The sequence below is a fragment of the Haliotis rubra genome, unplaced genomic scaffold, assembly GCF_003918875.1.
Source record: "Haliotis rubra isolate DU_JTF1 unplaced genomic scaffold, ASM391887v1 Scf1001, whole genome shotgun sequence".
NCBI lineage: Eukaryota > Metazoa > Mollusca > Gastropoda > Lepetellida > Haliotidae > Haliotis > Haliotis rubra.
Genome location: NW_025764895.1, coordinates 170,194 through 192,432, shown reverse-complemented (window position 1 = coordinate 192,432; position 22,239 = coordinate 170,194). Strand labels below are relative to the sequence as shown.

The 22,239-nt window shown below is 42.7% G+C and overlaps 3 protein-coding genes across 4 annotated transcripts in view; all 3 read right to left on the bottom strand.

Moving 5' to 3' along the window:
- Window positions 1-4,836: 4,836 nt before the first annotated feature.
- LOC124267146 lies at window positions 4,837-7,835 on the bottom strand. The gene is made up of 3 exons (XM_046702031.1): window positions 7,628-7,835; window positions 6,067-6,288; window positions 4,837-4,982 (listed from the first exon to the last, which is right to left on the bottom strand). The coding sequence occupies exons 1-3, from the start codon at window positions 7,794-7,796 to the stop codon at window positions 4,945-4,947; spliced, it is 429 nt and encodes a 142-aa protein (XP_046557987.1). The 5' UTR covers window positions 7,797-7,835; the 3' UTR covers window positions 4,837-4,944.
- Window positions 7,836-9,150: 1,315 nt separating this feature from the next.
- On the bottom strand, window positions 9,151-19,579 carry LOC124267104 (anti-sigma-I factor RsgI6-like). Its single transcript, XM_046701961.1, has 9 exons — window positions 19,327-19,579; window positions 17,164-17,315; window positions 15,500-15,592; window positions 14,702-14,859; window positions 14,212-14,254; window positions 12,299-12,457; window positions 11,889-11,944; window positions 10,048-10,180; window positions 9,151-9,317 (listed from the first exon to the last, which is right to left on the bottom strand). Exons 4-8 carry the CDS (start codon window positions 14,824-14,826, stop codon window positions 10,123-10,125), a joined length of 441 nt encoding a protein of 146 aa, XP_046557917.1. The 5' UTR covers window positions 14,827-14,859; window positions 15,500-15,592; window positions 17,164-17,315; window positions 19,327-19,579; the 3' UTR covers window positions 9,151-9,317; window positions 10,048-10,122.
- Window positions 19,580-20,812: 1,233 nt separating this feature from the next.
- Window positions 20,813-22,239, bottom strand: part of LOC124267089 (endo-1,4-beta-xylanase 3-like) — a 49,434-nt gene continuing 48,007 nt past the window's right edge. For both annotated transcript variants that reach the window (XM_046701947.1, XM_046701939.1), the window contains exon 13: window positions 20,813-20,860. In XM_046701947.1, coding sequence (XP_046557903.1) covers window positions 20,823-20,860 — 38 coding nt within the window. In that variant the 3' untranslated portion in view covers window positions 20,813-20,822. The remainder of the gene's footprint in view (window positions 20,861-22,239) is intronic.

Genomic DNA, 22,239 nt, shown 5'->3' with positions numbered 1-22,239 from the left:
CTTTATAATCAACAGCGAAGTTGCCTGTGGGTCTAACTTATTTTCTACTTCAGTCCGTCTGGTCATTTGGGGTCATCGCTATACAGTTTATAAAGGGTATTGGCAAAACTGTTTCCTGACGTCATGACGTTTATGACGTCAAATGGCATTGGCAGTGCCATACACTTGGGCCTTCTACGGTATCTCTATTGCCATGAAACTGACAACCGAAGCGACATATTTCCCTTTGTTATATATACGATATAGAGGACTATACAATAACAGTACTTGATATTCCAATACTTAGTTTTTACTGATACTTTGCACAGTTCACTCTGTTACAAGCATTAACAAGCAATACATTGCAGTATTACGACAGCATCTCTTACAGACATGTGTATATATGCAGTGAGAGAGTGGGGTGTGGGATGGGGCAGGCGGGACCTGTACCCACTAATCAGCACACACACACACACACACACACACACACACACACACACACACATATATATATATATATATAGAGAGAGAGAGAGAAAGCTGCATACTTTAGTGTTTATCGTTATTTATGATTTTATCTGTGATACAAATTGTGATAGTGTCTCATATGACCATATGGCCAGATGGTATACTTTTTAACTGTTTTTATTGTGTGACACTTTTAAACATATGTATTACATTTAAATAAATATTATTCTTATCTTATCATTATCAACTTACCAAATAACTATATTATTTTTGCCAGCAGAGTAATACCACATACCGCCAGATATTGCCTCCAGCGAGGAAGGCTGATAACAATATAGGATGAACAACTTCTTTATTACGGTGAGAGGGACATTTCGGTTCTAACACTGTTACCAAGCAAAGTGATGAAGACAGTTATTGTTAACTGTCTTCCCTATGCTTTTGCAGTCCTAATCCCTATTCTCCTTACACTTGTATATACATCTCTCCACCCTCATTCTGTTCATCACTTATTGATAACGGTGTTAGAACCTACACACCGGAAACGTCGCTCTCACTGTAATAAAGATGCTGTTCATCCATATATTGTTCTTCTAAATGCCACTCTCAAACTGGTTATTACCTCCAGTGTTTGGATATAATCAACAAGGCATCACTTAACTACATTTGGAGACTAACACCCATGATGTAGAATCAGTCTAATTTTAAATACACGATTTCGGTACACAGAAAATCAGATCCAAATATATATCTATTTACCTACAGCAAAGGAAGTAGGCGTGGTAATAACATAATTCCGTATTCGTTAATGATGTAGACGGGCCATCCGAGGTGATAATGGTGGTGATATTGGAGACTCATACACGTAGCACGTAGTAGTACACTGTGTTAAGCTTATTGCTGTGATCCCGCTGTGATATTGCTGAAACAAGTTGCCAGAAAGCGGTGTAAAACTATCACTCATTCATACTGGGTATACCTTGCATTTTATTATACAGCCGAACTTTCTAAAATGAACATAGCTGATAGACACGTACGTTTATATACGCATCTCTTGGTCCTTACCGTACGGCTTCGATGCATTACAGCAATAAAAATTCAAAGTTGAGTTTCTTTAAATCCAGATATTTTCATAAGAAAGAAAGACGCTGACATGAGATAAGTAAAAGTAAAAATTGCTCCTACTTTTGCGATGAGTTCCCCGGTAAATCCAAAATCGAAGTACTCACTCGCATGTCCTTCCGCTTTATGAGCTCGTGTATCCCCTGCCGTCCATCGAGCTGCCATCCGCCACCAAGAGTAGTATTTGTTGAGAGTTCGATTCCCGTGGGCGTAGGTTAATTTGTTTATAGCTATAATTCAAAATACCGCAGAGCGCCGGGCTGATCGTGTATGAGGTTCAGCTGAACAAACTTACTTTAGGATCCGTTCAGGTTCTTTTGCCCCACCATGTACATACCTACACTGAAAACTAAAGTTGCTTTCTATTACGTTGAGAGGAAGAAATATTGACCATCTGAAGTGCTGCCAAAACACCAGAGGGTGTGAGGGCTTTCGCAGAAGGACACGGCCTCTTTGGAATTAATACATTACTAGCTGACCCCATCGAAGATTTACAACTTGTTGTTTGGGAGAGAATAGATGTCGCGTTGTTGTCAAACAGTGTACTTTCACCACTGTGTTGTTTACTGTAAATGACGTGCAATAGTAAACAGTGATTCTGTTTGTTTATTTACAAGTAGATGTGCAATGGACACCCTCGTCCGAGAGCCTTGTAAGCTGGCAACCAAGACTGTGTAGTCTCACGCGTGTGACGTGAAGCTTGGCTTTGTTTGTTTGTGTTTTTAACGCAGGAATGGGCAATGTTCCATTTTTATGACGGTGTTCGTGCATAAAAAGATTTGGACCAGACAGTCCAGTGATTGACAGATGTGAGAATCGGACCTGCAAGTATGGATATGACGGTGCATGTGTCAACCAAGTCAGCGAGCCTGGACCCGTAAAGTGGCCTCTTTCGACAAGTATGAGTATATTATGGGCCCTAGATTTTCTCAGCTTATAGCACCCACATTCGCCATACACGTTTGCCATATAAGCGCCATACGTTGACATTAACTTACGACTGTCTTTTGCGCTAAGAGAGGCCTTCGAAATATCAAGGCCCTTGAAGAGTAATTCTGGGTTGGGATCTCCACGGGCTTTCAACATACCGGAAGGAAGTAGCAATATTCGAGGTGGGTGAAGGAAAAGTTATTTCCAAATTAGTCAGAGTGTGGCAGCCTTCAATGTATGACTGACATCAAAGGACCATTGTTCTACGCAAAATGTGATAACCATATCAGCAGCCCTGACCATGAATCCTGTTACCTCAGCTTAGGGCTAGAGCGGGCCGCTGAAAGACTAATTCCGAACTCAAATCTTGCAGGGGGTGTGGCAGACAAGGTTGGGTCGCAACGCCAGTTTCACCGGGATCTTCAAGGGAAAAGAATGGGTTCTGAGACCATTTCTAACCCAGATCGAAGCCGCGCAACAAACATGTAGGGTCGATGAATGTCAGTTGTAACAGGGATCTTCACCAGGACAAGCCCGGGTTGCTGGAGACCAGTTTCTTCACGGAGTTAGAAAAGTATTGATGGCGTGACGAGAGAACGCTTTAACGACGAGGAGCTACCCTACCGTCCCCTATCATCAGTGTATATATAGCATCGCCATGAAATAAGTCCCTGTACCGCCATTGTTTCGACTAGTGAGGAAACGTTTTCAACATCTTATGTTCCTGATCATAATGTGTACACAAAGAAAACATATTTTGGGTTGGTTGGTTTGCTGTTTAAGGCAGCACTCAGCAATATTCCAGTATATGGCAGCGATCTCCTGGAAATAATCCGAGTCTGGACCAGACAATCCACGATCAACATCGTTGGCATCGTTCTTGCGCAATTTGATACGATGACATGTGCTGTCAACCAAGTCAGCAAGCCTGACCACTCGATCACGTTAGTCGCCTCTTCCGATAAGCATGGGTTGCTGATGACCAGTTCTCGGTTTCGAGATCTTCATCGGTCTAAGCCTCAAGACAAACGTGGGTTGCTGAAGACTAGATCTCTGATCTTCACAGGTCGAATGTCGTCGTCGGCCATCAAAACCGATTCAGAAATTTGTCGTTTGAGGTGCAAAACCAAGGAACTCGTAGGAAGGTGAAGAACACACAAACACATACGCTCAGCTACACATACAGCGCGCGCGCACACACACAATACACATGACACAATAACACACACACACACATCGCATCTGGAATTTCCGTTCTTTACATAGTAGTAGTCACCATTGTTAAACATTAACTAAATGCTGCTGATGACGTCATTTTGTGATACGGCTGAATGATGGAATCCTGGTATCACGTGACCAGGTGTACTGAAAGAGTACTCTCCTTTCAGCCCTGGTAGGGAGAGTCTGCCATGTCTTGCCTGGAGTTTCGTGTGTTGCGCCATTGTGTTTGTGAAAGGAGGTGTGTAGGGTTGTCATTTGGCTGAGGAAGAGATTACATTGTTTCGCTCGCATTGAGCGATATGTCAGCTGGCACAATGATTCCGTCAAACACTGGAATACGTCAGCAGTTAAACGTGATAAATAAACACATTCTTGCATTGGTTTCTGGCGTCTGATGTTGTTAAACGACGGTAATCAAGCAGGCAAAATCATCATGTTGTTTTGTTCATATGACTGGATAAAGCATCATTGCGCACTGCGTTAGAAGACATCTTCAGTAACATGATGATCATTTGCTGACTCGCTGTTTGGTCACGTCATCGTTATCCCAATTGCGTAGATCGATGCTCTCATGATGCCAATCACTCCGACTACAGGCCACCATCGCACAGTTATATCGCAGTATTGACAGTGTACTTTGAATAATCTAAGTCCTGGACCAGGTAGTACAGTGACTGGATATGATGAGCATCGATCCACGCCGTCGGAGTTCGATGACACGCCATGACTCAGGCAGCCTTTTTAACCATCCGGTCGTTTTGGTCGCCTTTCAGAAACAGCAAAGCTTTCTGGGGACCTTGTTCAAACCCATAATCCGGAAAGGTCGACACACTCATAAGAACGGCGAGTGGTGAGCTGCGTTTAACGCAACGTGAAGACGGTAGTAACACACAGAAACGTAGGTATGCGTACATAGGGGCGTCATTTAACATTAGAGCGAAACTGAGATTCGAACCCACGACAAATAAGTGTCCAGTTTCAGCGATCTGTCATTGTACGGTTGATATGACGGCAGGAAATGAGACCTGGAAACACACCACAAAATTATTTTACCCATACACCCAACCGTGGGGCACCAATACCTTCTGGAAATAACCCCGACAACAATCGTTTCTGTTTTTGTGATTTAATCCAAGCAGAAACTGGTTATGGTTTAATTCGCTACAAGGGAATGATATATCGATATACACATTTTTTTAAAGTATTTGCTGCCTCTGTCTCGTTTTAGCCGACCAGAATTTGATTCACATGCGGACGAGAACCTGACAAAGAAAACGTGGTTCATTCCTACCGTCCGACAAGTTGGACAAATGTCCACACCGTCAGTGGCCAGCTCTCATATAAAATTATTAAAGCATGTAAAGTGGAAAACCGACCTTTACGCCAAACACTGTGAAATATCTAAAACAGACACTCCGCTAAACGGATAACCGTAGCAAGTCATTTAGATTCTACTTTGTTGGGCAAAAATCATCTCTAATCAATATAAGTCTTTAACGATTATTCGTGTTACGTTTTGTCAAACTTACCAGCAACATGACGTGGTCTATAGCAATTATCCGAATCAGACAACCCTGTGATTGACATCATGAACATCAATCTGCACGGTGTCGATGGGTCGACCACGCAAAAGTGTAAATGCCAAACTCATCAAGGTTGTCAAGAATGAGTGGAGTGGAGTTAGAAGTTTTACGCCGCACTCCAGCAATATTCCAGATATATGGCGGTGGTCTGTAATAATCGACTCTGGACCAGACAAATCCAGTGATCAACAGCATGAGAGCTTCGATCTGCGCACTGGGGAACCGATGACATGCGTCAACCAAGTCAGCGAGCCTGACTCTCCTGATCCTGTTAGTCGCCTCTTACGACAAGCATGGTCGCCTTTTGTGGCAAGCATGGTTGCTGAAGACCTATTCTACCCCCGGATCGTTGACAAGAATGGGTTATTGAGGACCATTTCTAACCAGGTTCGTCCGGTGGGGTCTAGAAGTTAGAACGGTTAATTTCATTATAAAGACCCAGTGCAGATTCAGACTCTGATCATATCGACGACAGACGGTGGAACGTAGGCACTCTTTAAGTGAAGATCCGGCTAGAATTGACCTTCTAAGCAACCCATGCTTGCTGGAAGAAGAGGCTACTAACGGGATTGCGTGATTAGGTTCGCTGATATGGAATGACACAAAATGACATCCCAACTGCGTTAAATCAATGCCTACATGATGTTAATCACCTGATTTATGCATCGCCGCCATGTATAGCTTGTATATTGTTGAGTGCGGCATTAAACAACACAAAACACTCTTAAAATATTGGCACAGAACCAACACGACTTCTACTTACTAGATCCTGAGAAAGTGATGCTTTCAGCGGTCTGTCCCCTTGTAGCCCGTGATAGAAGTTCTCCTCGTGGATCACGTGACCAGTGTGCTCTGTTCACGCAACGTGTAGTGTCCTTTAAATCCTCGGATGTGTATAGTTTGACCTTTATGTAGGTCATGGGTCTCTCGTGTCCGCCATTCAGTTTGTATGAGCTGGTGGACACGTTTGCCAGTGTCATTAGGGCTGTAAAACAGGGGCAGCTTCCGTATGAGTAAGTGAGGTAAGTTTAGTTCCGCCGCCATTTAGGAAATATTTCAGCAATATCACGGCGGGGCCACTCAGAAATAGGCTTCACACATTGTACCCATGTTGCGGAATCAGACACGCGTCTTCAGCGACGAGCGAGGCGAACTGAACCATTAGGCTATCCCGCCACCCTCTGCACGCAAAGTCACATCATAAAGCATTGTCGTAATAGTTCTATCCCACGCCCGTATTGCAGCTGTGATGTGTGTAATAATAGTGGGGCGTGTGTGTGTGTGTGTGTGTGTGTGTGTGTGTGTGTGTGTGTGTGTGTGTGTGTGTGTGTGTGTGTGTGTGTGTGTCTGTGTGTGTGTCTAATGGTTAAAGCGTTCGCTCGTCACGTCGAAGATCAGGGTTCGATTCCCCACATGGATACAATGTGAAGTCCTTCTGGTGTCCCACCCCATGATACTATTAAACTAAACTCACTCAGTCACTGTAAAAGCTCTGTCAAACCTCTGTGGGGACATGGGTGTTAATGATTAATTTACAACCATGCATTCCTATATTGTTTGCAGTTTTGACAGTGGCATAACACCTTGTTTTACGGACGAATTAAGGTTTGGCCTAGTCAGACCGTCGCCAACGTTGTTGGTGACGTCGAGGTGGGGAAGTAGTGTCATGGTGTGAGGTAATAACACACTTGGCAGGTGAACTAATGTGATTATTGGGATCATTATAGAGTAGAAGTAAGGTTCGCAGGATCATTATAAAATACAAGTACTGTTCGCAGGTTACTCAACAGTATGTCATCCGTGCAAGCATCCCCCAACATAGTAGACACAAAATATTGATTTATTCACACGAAATTAAATTTACAACATTTATCGTCATCATTATCTTATTAGCATTCATTAATTCCCTTTTCGTAGGCATGAGACGATGGGGTACCTAGTAGTAAAGGTACTTCCCTCTGTCCAGGTTCGAAAGCTCATCACTTTGATCATATGGTTTAGCGGCATGTCGCGGTTAGGACACTCAGGCCAGTAGAGGTGGGATGGTTGACAATCACCCCTCCGGCGCCACAATTCGGTGTGCAGAGTTCCGTCCCTTGGATGTTCCAGAACACTATGATGGTGGTTCGAATCTCTGTTTCTTGGCCTGTCAGTACCATATCCTTGGCCTTGGATTTCATCAAACGGACCTACCTCCAATTTCATGCTTATACTACGTGAAATAACTGAAATAGTGGGAGCGTTAGATTGATCTCACTCATTAAAACTAGGGTTGCCTGAAAAAGAAAAACGATGTCGTCTCACACAATACATGCAACTTTACTGTGCAGTCCGATCCAGTACAGAGAGCTGACTCGGGTCGGGACATCCAGTTTGTTCTCCAGAAGCCCCACAGCATGATGCCCCTGGACTGATGGGTGGCTGAAGCTGAGAGTCGCAACAAGTCGTCAAACATCTGTGGCTTGTCCTTCTCTGGCACTCCTCTATGGTCATCTCGGTGATCCGGTGATGGGCAGTCCAGCCCGGCCACCCTCGTCCAGCCGAGACTGGGGAACAAGGTCATGCGTTTGTTTTGATTGTTTGTTTGTTGTTTAACGCCACACTCAGCAAATATTCTAGCTAAGCTACATAATCTGCGGTCTGTAAATAACGCGAGTCTGACCAGGCAATCCAGTGATCAACATCATGAGCATCGATCTCCGCAATTAGCCTACGATGACATGTGTCAACCAAATCAGTGAGCCTGACCAACCGTTAGTCGCCTCTTCCAACAAGCATGGGTTGCTGAAGACCATTTCTAACCCGGATCTCTAACCTTCTTCAATCAATAGCCGATGTTATTTATTATTGTTTCGGGAAAGCATCCATTCAGTGTGACACAGGTATAACCAACATGTTCCTGTTAATAAACTGTCAGCATACTGTCATGTGATGACACCTCCACTACCCAAGGACCCTTTCAATCATGACGCTGAGTATACACGAGTCTATATAACCCTCAATATTGCCTTGATCACCGCCAGGTCTATTGGGTGCCGGACGTGACTCTGTATGCCCATTCCGAAACAGGAACTCCCGCCGCCTTGTAGCACACAGCCTGGTCTTCTAAAAAGCCTGGAAGAAAAAGCTAAAGGTTTCTTACATGAACCTTGTACTTTATCGGCTTTAACAAATGAGAACATATTAAAGCATTTTCACCGCCATTCCTAGACACAATGTAGAAACATGTCTTAACCGATCCCAGTTTCCAACTCGATATGTAAATATAGTTGTTATTATTCTCAACACATGAGAAGCTTCAAGTATTTCCAAGGAAGTACGCATTATGTCTTTATTTGTTAAGTTACATGCATAATTTCGAATCATGTAAAAATGTTCTGTAGATTTGATAGTGGATCCAGTTAGGAACAAATAATAATTGAGACGCTATCCTATCTCTATGCGAAGCGACAAAGTCGATTAAGTAAAATACTGAGACGTCGTATTCCTTAGACTTAAAGGGGCTGGACTTCTGTAACAATTCTGCATATAATGGACTGACTGACTGACTTCATTGAGTATGGGTTTTACTGTTTTTAGCAATATTCCAGCAAATATCACGGCGGGGAACACCAGCAATGGACTTCACAAGTTGTACCCATGTGGGGAATCGAACCCGGACCTTCGACGTGACGAGCGAACGCTTTAACAGCACTAGGCTACCTCCCGCCGCCTCGCCATTCTGTGTATCATCACTTCTAAAATGCCGTACAAAGTCAATATAAACATAAACGCGTAAAACCCCAGAGATACGGTTTTCATGGAGCTGGGAGGGAAGTAACTTCGGACGGACATACCACGGTATGTTTGTTTGTAGTTCATAATTCCTCGTGGTCGTTGAAGTACAGCTGGACGTTAGGGTCGATCTTGTGGGCCTCTCAAAACATCCACATGGTGAGGTTTCCGTCTCCGGAATGGCGTACAAGGGGTGTCGTTACTCAGGACACTCGTTGTCCATAATCCCACTGCTGCAATCTGGAATAGTGAGTGAGTGGGTGCCGCTTTTAGTGATGTTCCAGCAATATCACGGCGGAATGGGCTTCACCCATTGTACCCATGTGGGGACTCGAACCCAGGTCTTGGGCGTGACGAGCGTACGCTTTAATCACTAGGCTACCCTACCGCCTCTGCAATCTGGGAAAGAGGTCAATGTCTGTCTTTGAATGGTCTTACAATGTTCTGGTCTTCAAGAACATGATGGATATTACCATTTGTTATGCAGAGTATGTGGTACACACAATGTGTAGAAGGACATAATATTCTTTAAAAATCTTTAGGACAGCTGGGGTCTGGCTATATACTGACGGTATGCAGTGACTTACTTGTACTTGAAATGTCCAAGCACGTCTTCCAAGTGTTCAACATAACTTAATGCAGTGACTTACTTGTCTTTGAAATGTCCAAGCACGTATTTCAAGTGCTCAACATAACTTAATGCAGTGACTTACTTGTCTTTGAAATGTCCAAGCACGTCGTTCAAGTGCTCAAACATAACTTAAAGCGATAAGTTACTTGTTCTTGAAATGTCTAAGCACGTCTTTGAAGAGCTCAGCATAATTTAATGCGGTGTCTCACCACTTCCCTTCAAATGTCCAAGCACGTCCAAGAAGTTCTCAGCATAATTTAATGCGGTAACTTCACCTTTCATTGAAATGTCCAAGCATGTCTTTCAAGTGCTCAAACATAACTTGAGGCAATCACTTACTTTCCCTTGTAATGCCCAACCACGTCGTGCAGGCGTTTCTCCATTGCCTGGCGTAAAGCTTGTCCAGATAGGTGGTCAACCCAGGCAGGCGAGTTCGACTCCCGTGAAGATATTGTGACCTCTAATTTTAACGCTGAAGATAAAACCATATGCATGTTATGATGCGGGATTGCCTTTGTCTAAGCATTTAACTTCATCTTAATGTCAGGTATATGTATATAAACTCTGTCAAAAAAGAAACGCAACCCCTGTCCTCAGATATGAAAAATTCGTTTGAATGAAGTTATTGCTTCCAAACTAAATTTTATCTGAATGTATTGAAATTATACACGTAATTAATGAAGATTACCATCCAAACAACTCACTGCATTTGTACGCATAAGTGTATTTTATTGCTTATTCCGTCACAACGCATGAAATGACCCTCATGGTGACTTCTTGCACAAAAAACACATGCAACTCATGAAAATGGCAGTTAATGTAGTGTATAAAAGCCCATGTGCTTTCGTATTATATTCATTCATTTGTCGCCGAAAAGCTGTGTTTAAAATGCCACGATTGAGTGCTGCCGACCGAAATATCGCCATTGGTCGTTCAAAGCCGGAGAAAAGTTTTGCCGGAACTGTTGCACGGCACCTAAATGTTCACAAAACAACGATATCCCGACTTTGGAGCCGCTACAAATAACTTCTCAATTTGACCAACGATCGCCCGAGAAGTGGAAGGCCAAGAATCACGACCCCCTTCAAGATCGGTACATCCGGGTCCATCACCTGCGTAATCGGCATGCCCTCTTTACCAACCGTGACTGCCACCACAAATACCAGGTTTGGAGGAGAGGTCAGCTCAAACGATTAGGGAACCGTCTGAAAGAAGCGGTTTACGTGCCTGTAGACCAGTTGTTGGACCTGTACTACGCCCCCTACATCTCCGCTGACGACTCCAGGTGGTGCAACAACGTAAGGATATGGACTCTTACAAAACTGGAGGCGCATCTGGTTTTCTGATGAATCCCGTTTCTTTTGCAACATCACGACGGAAGAAAACGTGTGTATAGGAGACGTCATGAACGCGTTTTGCGCCCATCTGCGTCCGACAGGGGACAGGATTTGGCGGAGAAAGCGTTATGGTTTGGGGATCCATCTCATACAACCAGAGAAACGGGACTTGGGTGATCGTTGAAGGGAACCTGACAGCCCAACGTTACATCAACCACGTATTACAGCCTCACCTTCTCCCGATTATTGACCAACAGACACACAGATTTTCAACCAGACAACGCCCGGCCTCATACTGCACGTGCAACAATGAACTTTCTGCAGAATTCCAACGTCAATGTCTTGCCATAGCCCTCTAAATCACCAGACCTCAACCCTATTGAACACGTGTGGATACTCTGGGTCGACGCGTACGTCAACGTCAGCCGCCGCCACAGACGCTGCAACAGCTCGGCGTTGCACTGCAGGAGTAGTGGAGGAGAGCCATTCCCCAGGAAAGAATCCGGCGTCTTATCCGTTCTTGTCCAAGGAGATGCCGTGCAGTGATTGCAGCTCGTGGTGCCTCATACGAGACTACTGAGAAAGACGCCCCCTGGTGACAAACTGGTGTCTGTGAGATGACTTTGAAATGACAATTTTAAACATGCCCATCTTGGTTATTATTCTGCCAAATTTCAGACTTCTGTCTTAAATAATAAAAATGCTGTGTCGTCTTAAAACTTCAGATCAAAATCTCTAAAATACAGGGTTGCGTTTCTTTTGACAGAGTTTAAGAAAAGACAATAACGTGTATGTTGATGCATTACAAACAGAAGACACTAGTGCAGTAGAATATATGCATACCCGTGACTCAACAGTGCATTAATGGCCTTCATTGCAGTGTCGTAGTCGATGTGACCCTATAAAAACAACACAATCGCTATATGATGATGATGATGATGATGGCGACGATTATGTAAATGTTATCCATTATGGTATCCGACCAAACGTTCTGTAACATTTTGCATGCATCTTCCTAAAATTGTTCGTACTGGGAAGAATCTGGTATTGGTGCTGATTACCAGCGGATAATTGAATAGCTAAGGGATGCAGCGGAATCGAACATATGGTAACGATGGGATATAGATATAAGAAGGATGGGATAAGGATTGTAAATATGAGATAAGGATATGATAAGGCTGGGGTAACATGAGGTAAAGGTATAATAATAATTTGGATACAACTGGGATAAGGAACGGATAATTTAGATTCACCCTTTGTGGTTCCATCGTCTTCCACTTGAGGTAGCCTCCATGGACTGCCCACTTGAAGTTCTGGTAGAAGAAGTTCTGGTAGCCCTTCATGCTTGGATCCACCAGCGCTTTAGCATTTATAGCTGACCCAAAGCCAAACATACCCGATGTTTCCTCTACCTATGCAACACTCCAAATATGTAATCATTTGCTGGTGATTGAACAGTTTACATAGAATCTAAACACCGGGTGTCACTATCTTTACTAAAATTTGTTGAGGATGTAATTAGAAGATTGCTGATCTGAGCCCCGCTATACAAAACGATCTTTGCGCTAAGAACTTCCAGAATCTTACGATTGATTAGTGGAACAGGGACTTGCGCTGGTCTTTGGAGGGAAAGGTCAATAATTTTCAGCAGCGTGTAGACTAGTTAACATTTAGTAACATAGATAATGTTATCTTATTATAAGAATAAACATCTAGAAAATGAAAATGGTGCCCAGAAAAATGCTCCATTCTGTTGTTTTGGATTCGAAGATACCTATGACTGTTCTCAAGGTCTATGCAACTGATTATGTGTTGTATACAAAACGGGAACATGCTACAGTAGAGCAACCTTAGCTAAGGCCGCTTTGATTGTGCTCATGTCTACCTGAACGGACCCCGATTAGGGGACACAGAATAAAACAATCACACGTTCACGTAAGGAATCAAAACAAAAGGAAAGTGTGTTGCAGTTAGTTTGTGAAGTAAACCTGCTCTGGCCAAATCAACCTTAGCAGAGCAGTAATTTATCGCCAAACATGCCTTAATGTTTGTTTAGATCTGTAAAAGGGCGATACACATTTGCACCTACAACCGAATATATTTGTATTATATATCTGATATCAGCTGTAATCTTCGTTGAAAGCGCAAAAATCGCTGCTGACGTGGAACGGGATTAAGGTACTCGGAAGATTTAACATACGATTTACATAGAGTTAAAGTTGTGTTAAGGGTTCCCGATCACCCACGTGTTGTACCCTCATGCCAAGTTTTGAAGACAGCACAAACGCCGCAGGTTTAAACTGTCACAAAGCATTAATTCGAGTGCATTCTGGCATCGATTATTATATATGCCAATGCAATGAAGAAACGACGTTGATGCATTCTATATCATTAAATATTATTTGGGTACATGGAGCAGTTAAACTGAATATATGGGAGGTGGAGTAGCCTAGTGGTTAAAACGTTCACGCTTCACGCCAATAACTCGGGTTCGATTCCTCACATGGGTACACTGTGTGGACACATTTCTAGTGTCCCCTGCCGTGATATTGTCGGAACAAAAGCGGCGTGAAACCTCACTCACTCACTCGCTCACACATAGGAGGTGAGAGTAATGATATATGCTTGTAACGATGGAATACTGTAAATGACACGCTTTCTCGCATTCTCACGATCTCGATTATGGAAACTTAACCAACCGAGAATGCAAGACCGCGAGAACGCAAAAATTGGCCATATTTTCGCGATATCGCATTCTCGCGCTTTTGACACATTTCGCTTGTTTCAAAAAGTCGAGAATATCCCTTTACAGTGTTCCATACATCACGCCAATTTTAACCTATTTATCACTATAATCCTTGAAACTTGCATGAGTGAGTGAGTGAGTGAGTTTAGGTTTACGCCGCACTCAGCAGTATTCCAGCTATATGGCGACCAGACAATCCAGTGATCAACAGTATGGACATCGATCTACTCAATTGGAATACGATGACGTGTCAACCAAGTCAGCAAGCCTGACCACCCGATCCCGTTAGTCGCCTCTTACGACAAGCATGGATTGCTGAAGATCCATTCTAACCCGGATCTTCACGGGTATTGAAACTTCAAGAAAAATCACAACATATCGTGAATCATAATTAACGAAAAGTACAAATTTTTATCTTACCTCGACACTTAGACCGCTTGGGGCTACCGAATGGTCATCAAGCCTGTGTACAAGAAACAATAAAATATAAAAGCTGAATTTACCATATTGACTTTAAACATGTAGAAAAACTGTCCAAGTGTGCTCTTTTGTTTGCTCTTTTCCCAACTATGTGACGACGGCTTGTAAACATCCGACTCTGGATCAGACAAACCAGTGATTAACATAATGAGCAACGTCCCATGCCGATATGATGCGATGATGATCAACCAGGCTACCGAGCCTAACACGTCGTCATATGAGCGAAATATTCTCAAGCACGTTAAACCCATTTTCACCTCACCTCACCTCACCTCACCGAGCCTAACAACTGACCTAACATCCACATTTGTCACCTGCAAAGCACCTTAATGTGTACTCGGTCAATAGACGAAGTCTCAACATATATCCCTTCGCGGGTTCGAATCCCAAATTTGTATCGACCTATGGTTTGGTTGTACCAACGTCGTACCTGATCGTGATATCAGCTTTTCTTATTGAATCGATCCTCTTGTTTGCGTCGGCGGGGAAACCAGTCAAGGGGGAGGATTTCCTGTAGACTGGCGTCGTCCACGATGAAGTCCACGCTCTGGTCATCAGGTCGGATGTACACGTGCGCACCAGTAATATCTGGTATATTATATAACGATAATCACTATAGTTAAATTATTTATATTATTTGTTCTCATTTTACTGTTGTGTCCACACAATTCTTTACGTAGGTCCAATCAACGGTGTTCGTAATAAGAAAATGCATTCACAACATTAGTTTAATCATTTTAAAGTTCGACTTTGAGTAAAGATTACGATTTACTAATGGACAAAGTTCTCTTTTAGTCATAAAAATGTCCTGGGAGTGGAATATAAGGAATCTTGTTTTTCGGATGTTTCTTATTATTTTGAATTTTCGATTCGTAAGGTCTACGTATCAACAAGCGAAGCAAGTAAATACGCATGAGAAAATTCCCAATGATGTGTTGTATTGTGTGTTGATATATTGTATTTTCTGTTTCTTTTAGAGCGATAACGTCATTGCACGGTCCTGTTTAAAAATTCTGAAATTCGATCGATTTGCAAAGATGAACACATCAAAAGATTACCCACCGCACTAACATCTAGAAACCAGTATGAGGTTGGGCCTGTGTCACTTTTAATCAACCGTCATTGGATGGTAAACAAATATTTATACGAAACTGAGATCTCCTGAGATGAAGATTACTCACGCAATATGACAAAACCCAAACAATACTGTTTGTAAACTTCATCTTACCAACGTCCGGGATGAGTGTATCCCCTCCGATGATGTGCCACTGGCCAACCTGTATGTACGGAGTCACGCCGAACCCCTGGTAGTGGGTCTTCCCTATGGGGATAAGTTACAAATATACTGATGAGCAAAAGAAACTTTCTCTTGCAAATTTTTTCATAATATTGACATACGAAAATATAATCAAATGCAAATTGCCCCATAGTTATTGCCAACAACAAGGGTTCGATTCTGACCAACATCAGCGCTCAAACGCACCTCTTGACAACTTTGCATCGAAAACAGCAAAATGCACGATGCACGTGAATGCATGGTATAAAATCACCTCACAGCACAGAGCAGATCGTACTTCAGCAGAAAACCACTTTACAATGCCGAGGTTAACTTCAGCAGAGCGAGAGAGGGCCAGCAGAATGTTGCAAATAGCACTACAACGGGTCACGCTGCAAGAACCTTCAATTTCTCCGTCGTGACCGTCAGGAACCTTCGTCGGCGCTACCAACAAACTGGTCAGACCTCAGACAGGCCCCAGACAGGCAGACCCCGGGTGACAACTGCGCAGGAAGACCTGAGGACGTTACACCTTAGAAACCGCTTTCTGACGGTAACGTCATCAGCGTCAACTGCACTCGGTCACCCAGTGAGTCGAAGGATAGTGTCAAGGAGACTACGGGCCTATGGTATCAGGGCCTACCGACCGTACCGAGAGACGCTGCTGACAGACAGACATGGTCGCTCGAGTTGTCCAGAACTTCTTTCACGCCAACAACGTCAACGTCCTGCCATGGCCTGCACGCTCTCCTGACATGTCGCCAATCGAGCACGTATGGGACCACCTTGATATAGTTATTCAACGGAGACAGAAACCACCAGTTACAGTGCAGCATGTTTTCTATCCAGAGGTGGACAAACTCGCTATAAGAGACTTCTGTTCACGCTTTCTGTGTTTCCCGAATGGACCAACTGATCGTGAATTCTGTAGTTTGACCCCATGTCGACCATAACCTGTTCAATACGTTATCAGCCTTGTCAAAAATCGATCGTTTGTACTTAGCACGTGCCTATGTCATTGCTTCACAATTATAAATTGCAAACTTCGATTTCTTGTTGTTGTTTTTAAATGAGATCAAATTGAACGAGGAGAAAGTTTCTTTAGCCCGTCAGTATATATACATTACAACACAGGATTCTGAAGGAAGTTTTCTTTGCTGTTTGCAATATTCCTGCTATATAAATAGTAAATAATCAAGCCTCGACCATACAATCCAGTGATGGACATCGTGAGCATCGATCTGCCTGTCCACTTAGATACCATGCCGCAGTTTACCTTTGTTAACCCCTTTTCACGTATTTTTAGAATGACGCTGCTCGGGATCGAACCACCGACTTTTCGCTCTCCAGACAGCGGCAAGGACATCACATATTAAACGCATAAACAACCGTAAAAGCAATATGTTGATACCAGGTGTTCACAAGACTCAGACACAACCCACTACACCAGTTATAGGAAAGGTCAAGGTCGACGCCACAACAGAGAACAGTTTTCGGTTGTCGCAGTATGTTGTAGAATAAACAGTAGAATTAACATTAATGCGTGTCACTGTGTATTAACGGTACAATGTACCTTAACATGTAAATATTGTATTTTGTATATAGCTAAATTCCACCGCTGCCTCGTTCCGTGAAGCTTATCCCAGAAGCTACATCTTGCTTGTCTTTGCCGTGTGCATAGTTCAGGATCTTCACATACGCCCGGAAGTAATAGCGATGACCTCTCTTGACCGTGACGTATTGTTCAAGTGCGCCATAACTATGAGTTCTGCAAAAAGGAAAGCCTAAATAGATTTATGCCATGGCTATAACGGTCGTAGGAGATGGGTAAAACGACTGTCAGCAGATCCAGACACGGCTAAGTTGCGCAATTCGGCAGAGCAAGTTGTTGTTAACGAACAAGGTAGTCATCGCTTTTAACACTTATGACCGTAGTGCCATATCCTTATCTGCAACATCGTGTGTTCGAAAACCAGATATAAGCAACAACAACAACAACAGCAACAACAACAAAGAGAGTAATATTCTATATCATCATCTGTGAAACGATGAAACATCTGGTCTCCATGTTCGGGACCACCTTTCTACACCGCTGGCGAATATTGTTTTACGGCGCCTGTACAAACATCGTATTGGTATCAAGGCAGGGGGACAATAGAAATGGATTTAGAAAGTGGGGAACAGAACCCGGGAATTTCGTCACAACCAGCGGACGCTACTGGGCCACCTCGCCTCTCCTTATTCGGAAAAGAAGTTCTTGGAATGCAGTTATCTGTTGATAAATGTCTAGCGGAATTTGAGGTAATGACGAAGATGAAAATGTTGACGGAAACTTTTATAAGAATAAAAATAGCCGCCTGGTCACTTTTGAAATTACAATGAACTTCGGTTATAACGAACACAGAGGAACCACTTATTTTAATGCGTTATAAACATAGCTCGATTAATACACAGTTCGACCAAAATACACAGTTCGACTCAAATATTGGGTACAAAGTGTGAAACCCATTTCTGGTGTCCCCCGCCGTGATATTACTGGAATAGTGCTAAAATCGGCGTAAAACCATACTCACTCACTCGACTAATATAAACAGCAAATGGTCTGGACTAGAAGGACGGTTCGCTATATCAGTTACTGATATAGCGGCGATTTGTTATAAACGTCGTAGTTTTTTGCATCAGCTAATTATTTAAAGGAGATATATTGAATATGCTATAAAAAATCAAATAAAGTATAGATTCACACAAAAAAGTCACATGCGCTTTCATTGTATTCTAAAAATACAACAACATCAAAATATTCTAAACAAAACAACTGCCCAAATCCGATAGCCAGCGCTACGTTTATAACATAGAGAAGATAGAAACATACAATTAAATTAATTTTAAAATGACTTCTTTGACGTTGTATTAGTGTTGCTTGGTGTGGACATGTCAATTCCCATCAGATTGTGTAAATTATTCGTTTCATCCCAAACTGCACTCCAAAATGTTAAACACTTTAACAAAAATTAAATCAGATATTTCATATTACTACACCTTGTTCAGCTTGACCTGATCAGGTGAATGGTATTGCATTGCGTGACCGTGTCACAACTGGCTGGGTCTATTATTGGGAAGGGGTGCACCTTTGTCAGTTGATTGTCAACATGTCAGAACAGCCGAAACAATGTTTCCGTTTGATATCTCAGTGTCGAGAAATCGTCAACAATGTCCTAACTTTCTTTTCAAAAGAAGCTACAGATGGTTTTATGTTTCCGATTCGGGTTTTTAGGGGACTACTGTGACAGAGATATTGCAGTTGAAGATGAAATTATAGAAAAAGTGATAATTGAACTGGGTGTAGAGTGTGACAGCGAGAATGAATCGGATTGTGAAAGTAACTGACGTCTGTACGTTGTAACGTTAGTAAACCAAACTAGATAGCATATGACTGTATACACAATTCAATTAAAACATGAAATGGTTGTTTTTTTTAGAAGTGTTGTTTTCCGGAACAAGTTCTGTAACGAATTCATGTATGCACAAACGCAACATTAATAACATTGTCTGCTCCCCTATCTAATGACGTTAATACGACCTGCCGTTTGTGCCATTTGACCTCCCGGTCATGCATATGCAGAGTAGCTCAGGTCAAGCTGAACAAGCTGTAAATATACTTAATCTGTTTTGAGTGAGAAATAAATATAGTTATAAGAAACAAATCGGAAGACCCTTTACGTTTTTTTCTGCATATCTGAATCAAAATGTCATGTTACGAAATTAATAATTCGGTCCACCTTTTAGTGACTTTAGCCGCTCGGTGACCGTGATAGGCGTCGGATGTCGCCGAGATGGTGCCGGACATAGCCTTCCAGTCGGAGCTGCTGAAATGGTTCTCGAAGTCGGCGTTCTTCAGAAGTTCAGTTCCCCCCCAGACAGCAGGGAGGAACAACAGGCTGTAGACCCACATTACTGCTTGGACCACGTCAAATATGTCTAAACAGTACCAAGAAACGTGACCGTTTAATCACTCTCAGATAGGCGCAAGTCCTTGACCTATCCAACAGCCTTAATGAATATAAACAGTTATTCCAAGAATTTTATCTTATTTTGCACGTATAGCCAAATGCAAGTGAACGCTGCTGTGAACTGGGTGAGGTAAAATAGCGTTTAATTTCGCTGATTTTGCACTTTTATGGTGAGGTGAGGTGAAATGAGGTTTGACATTGTACTTAAGAATATTTCGCTCATATGACGAAGTGCATGCGTGTGTATGTGTGGCTGCTTGTACTAACCCAGACTTAAGCTGGTTTTCGAGTGCTAGCTCACTGACATACCATGCCGCAGTTAAGCATGAATACCCCACTCACACCTTAGGAGCGGTGAACGGCAGGAAATATTTCATAGCATGGAAGTGAACGATTTATCACGCGAGAGGCGTGCAGGTTTTATTTTTAGGTGTAGGAAAATGTCAATATCTTTATTTGTATAGGCAGGTATGAAAAATATTTCAGTTTCAAATCATAATACACAGGGCATTTGAACATAAAATGAAATTCTTCAGTGACATTATAATGAATTTCTTTTAAATTTATCAAATTTCGAACAACAGGCTACCCGCATTATCTCTATTTCACCTTTTCTTGAAAATGTGAACGAGCGCACAAGACCCTTTTGATGTACCTCTACTTGGTATGGTCCAATGGACTTTACAGATGTCACAGTGTATCTACACATCTGATTGTATATAAGGGAATGCATCAACTTGAACGTACATAAAACAACTAGGCTGCGTTAATATCCCTTGTGCAATAATCGTAGGATCTGTAACCTTTCGACTCGTAAAGATACGGACAAAACATGTAAGAGGCGGGATCGGGTGGTCAGACACTCTGACTTGGTTGGCACGTGTAATCGTATCCTAACAGTGTAGATCGATGCTCATGGTGTTGATCACTGGATTGACTGGTCCAGACTCGATTCTTTACAGACCATCGCCACATAGTTGGAACATTGCTGAGTACGGCATTAAACGACCAACAACAACAACAACACAATAACCTGATACGTTGTTCGCTAAAAAGGGAGGTAATCATGGCAAATCTGAAATTCGGATAGATTTCGGGTCAGGGTGGGTTTCTGGACATCAAATTATTACACCAGAGTCCACTGAGCTAATTTTGTCTTGAACTAGTAAAGTTACAATCCAGGCATTCAAAAAATTTCTCGTTGTCAACATGTTTATTTCGTCAATACACAGAGAAAGGTACACCTTTCCCATGGCTGGCTGAGGTCATCCCACCAGGATCTGGTCAACGTGCGGGCTGGAATCTGCAACAAACGAAATGTTGGATTGTAAACAGTGGATTCCGTGGTTATTTCGGAAAAGAAGAGTCTCTCATGTTGGTCTCAAGAGTGCCCAGTGTCCAAATAAATAGGTCTGTTGCCTTTATAATGTCCCGATTGAAGTCTACCCACGACTCCAATCTCGGATATGCCATAAAGCAAGTTAAGATACTTACAGGGGAGCGAACATGAAAAGAATGCTGGTAGCTTTCTATACGGGAAATTGAATAGTTTGGCATATCAAGCGGAATATCAAATATACGAAGTGGTCTTACAATCACGAATATAATATCATTTCTCCAGAGCTCTCCTATAGTTTTCACGTGGAAGAAATATGCTGCTACCATCATTATACGGTGGGATAGCAGAGTGGTTAAAGCGACCGCTCCTCAAGCAGAAACCCCTGGTTTGATTCCAGACATGGGCACAACATGTTATGCCCATTTCTGGTGTTCCCCGCCATAATATTGCTGGAATATTACTAAAAGCGGCTTCAACCCATACACACTCACTAACACAGTCAAATCATTATATTCACATAGATTAAATTTTCCTTGGCGGGGTAATCCCAACTGTCTGCTCTAAATTTTGAAGCGGGATCAAAGTCATGGACCCAGATCTAGTCGTTGGTAACAGTATTTTGATGAGAACGGGTCCAAAGGTTTCAGGATGTGTTTAGTGGGTCAGCTTCTGATCTGGTGTCAACACTCAAGGATCTTGCCCATGTTGCAGAAAGTTTGTTCATGGGGTGAGTGAGTGAGTATGTTGGGTTTTACGCCGCTTTTTGCAATATTCCAGCAATATCACAGCGGGGGACACCAGAAATGGACTTCAAACATAGTACCCATGTGGGGAATCGAACCGTGTCTTCGGCGTGACGAGAGAACGTTTTAACCACTTGGCTACCCCACCGCCCCTTCTGACCAGAGAAGGCTCAGATTACGTCTGGAATGGATGCCGTGCTACATATGCGATACTCTGTGAGATCTGCTCCTGACACTCCTTCAGAACAAGGCAATAACACATTTTTTGCACAGTGAGTGAACATATTTTTACGCCACATATATATATTTAAGTAATTTCATCACCTGATCTAAACTCGACACACGTGATGCAACACTTCATAACGGCTGCGAGTAGTCAAGGGTGACCGTGTATTAAAAAAGGGAGGTAATCGTGATGATTCTGAGATTCGTACCAAGAGCAAGCGGCTCCTGACAGAGTCGCATATCTTGAGAGCAAATTGCTACATCACAGACCATTGGGCTAATTCTAATGTACAAACAATTTTGATCGTTGTAAGATAGGCATCCTGCTGTCACGTCTACTGGTTGTCAACATATTCATTTACATACGCAGGGCAG

What these genes read in the sequence shown, in the direction of transcription:
- LOC124267104 (XM_046701961.1), bottom strand. Translation starts at nt 14,826, where the DNA reads ATGACCAGAGCGTGGACTTCATCGTGGACGACGCCAGTCTACAGGAAA. An exon ending in AAAGCTGATATCACGATCAG is followed by an intron (nt 14,255 to 14,701) that starts GTACGACGTTGG and finishes TCTTGTACACAG; the next exon opens with GCTTGATGACCATTCGGTAG. An exon ending in AGACGATGGAACCACAAAGG is followed by an intron (nt 11,945 to 12,298) that starts GTGAATCTAAAT and finishes TTGTTTTTATAG; the next exon opens with GGTCACATCGACTACGACAC.
- LOC124267146 (XM_046702031.1), bottom strand. Translation starts at nt 7,796, where the DNA reads ATGACCATAGAGGAGTGCCAGAGAAGGACAAGCCACAGATGTTTGACG. An exon ending in TGTACTGGATCGGACTGCAC is followed by an intron (nt 6,289 to 7,627) that starts AGTAAAGTTGCA and finishes CCTGTTTTACAG; the next exon opens with CCCTAATGACACTGGCAAAC. An exon ending in CATCACTTTCTCAGGATCTA is followed by an intron (nt 4,983 to 6,066) that starts GTAAGTAGAAGT and finishes TTTCTTTGTCAG; the next exon opens with GTTCTCGTCCGCATGTGAAT.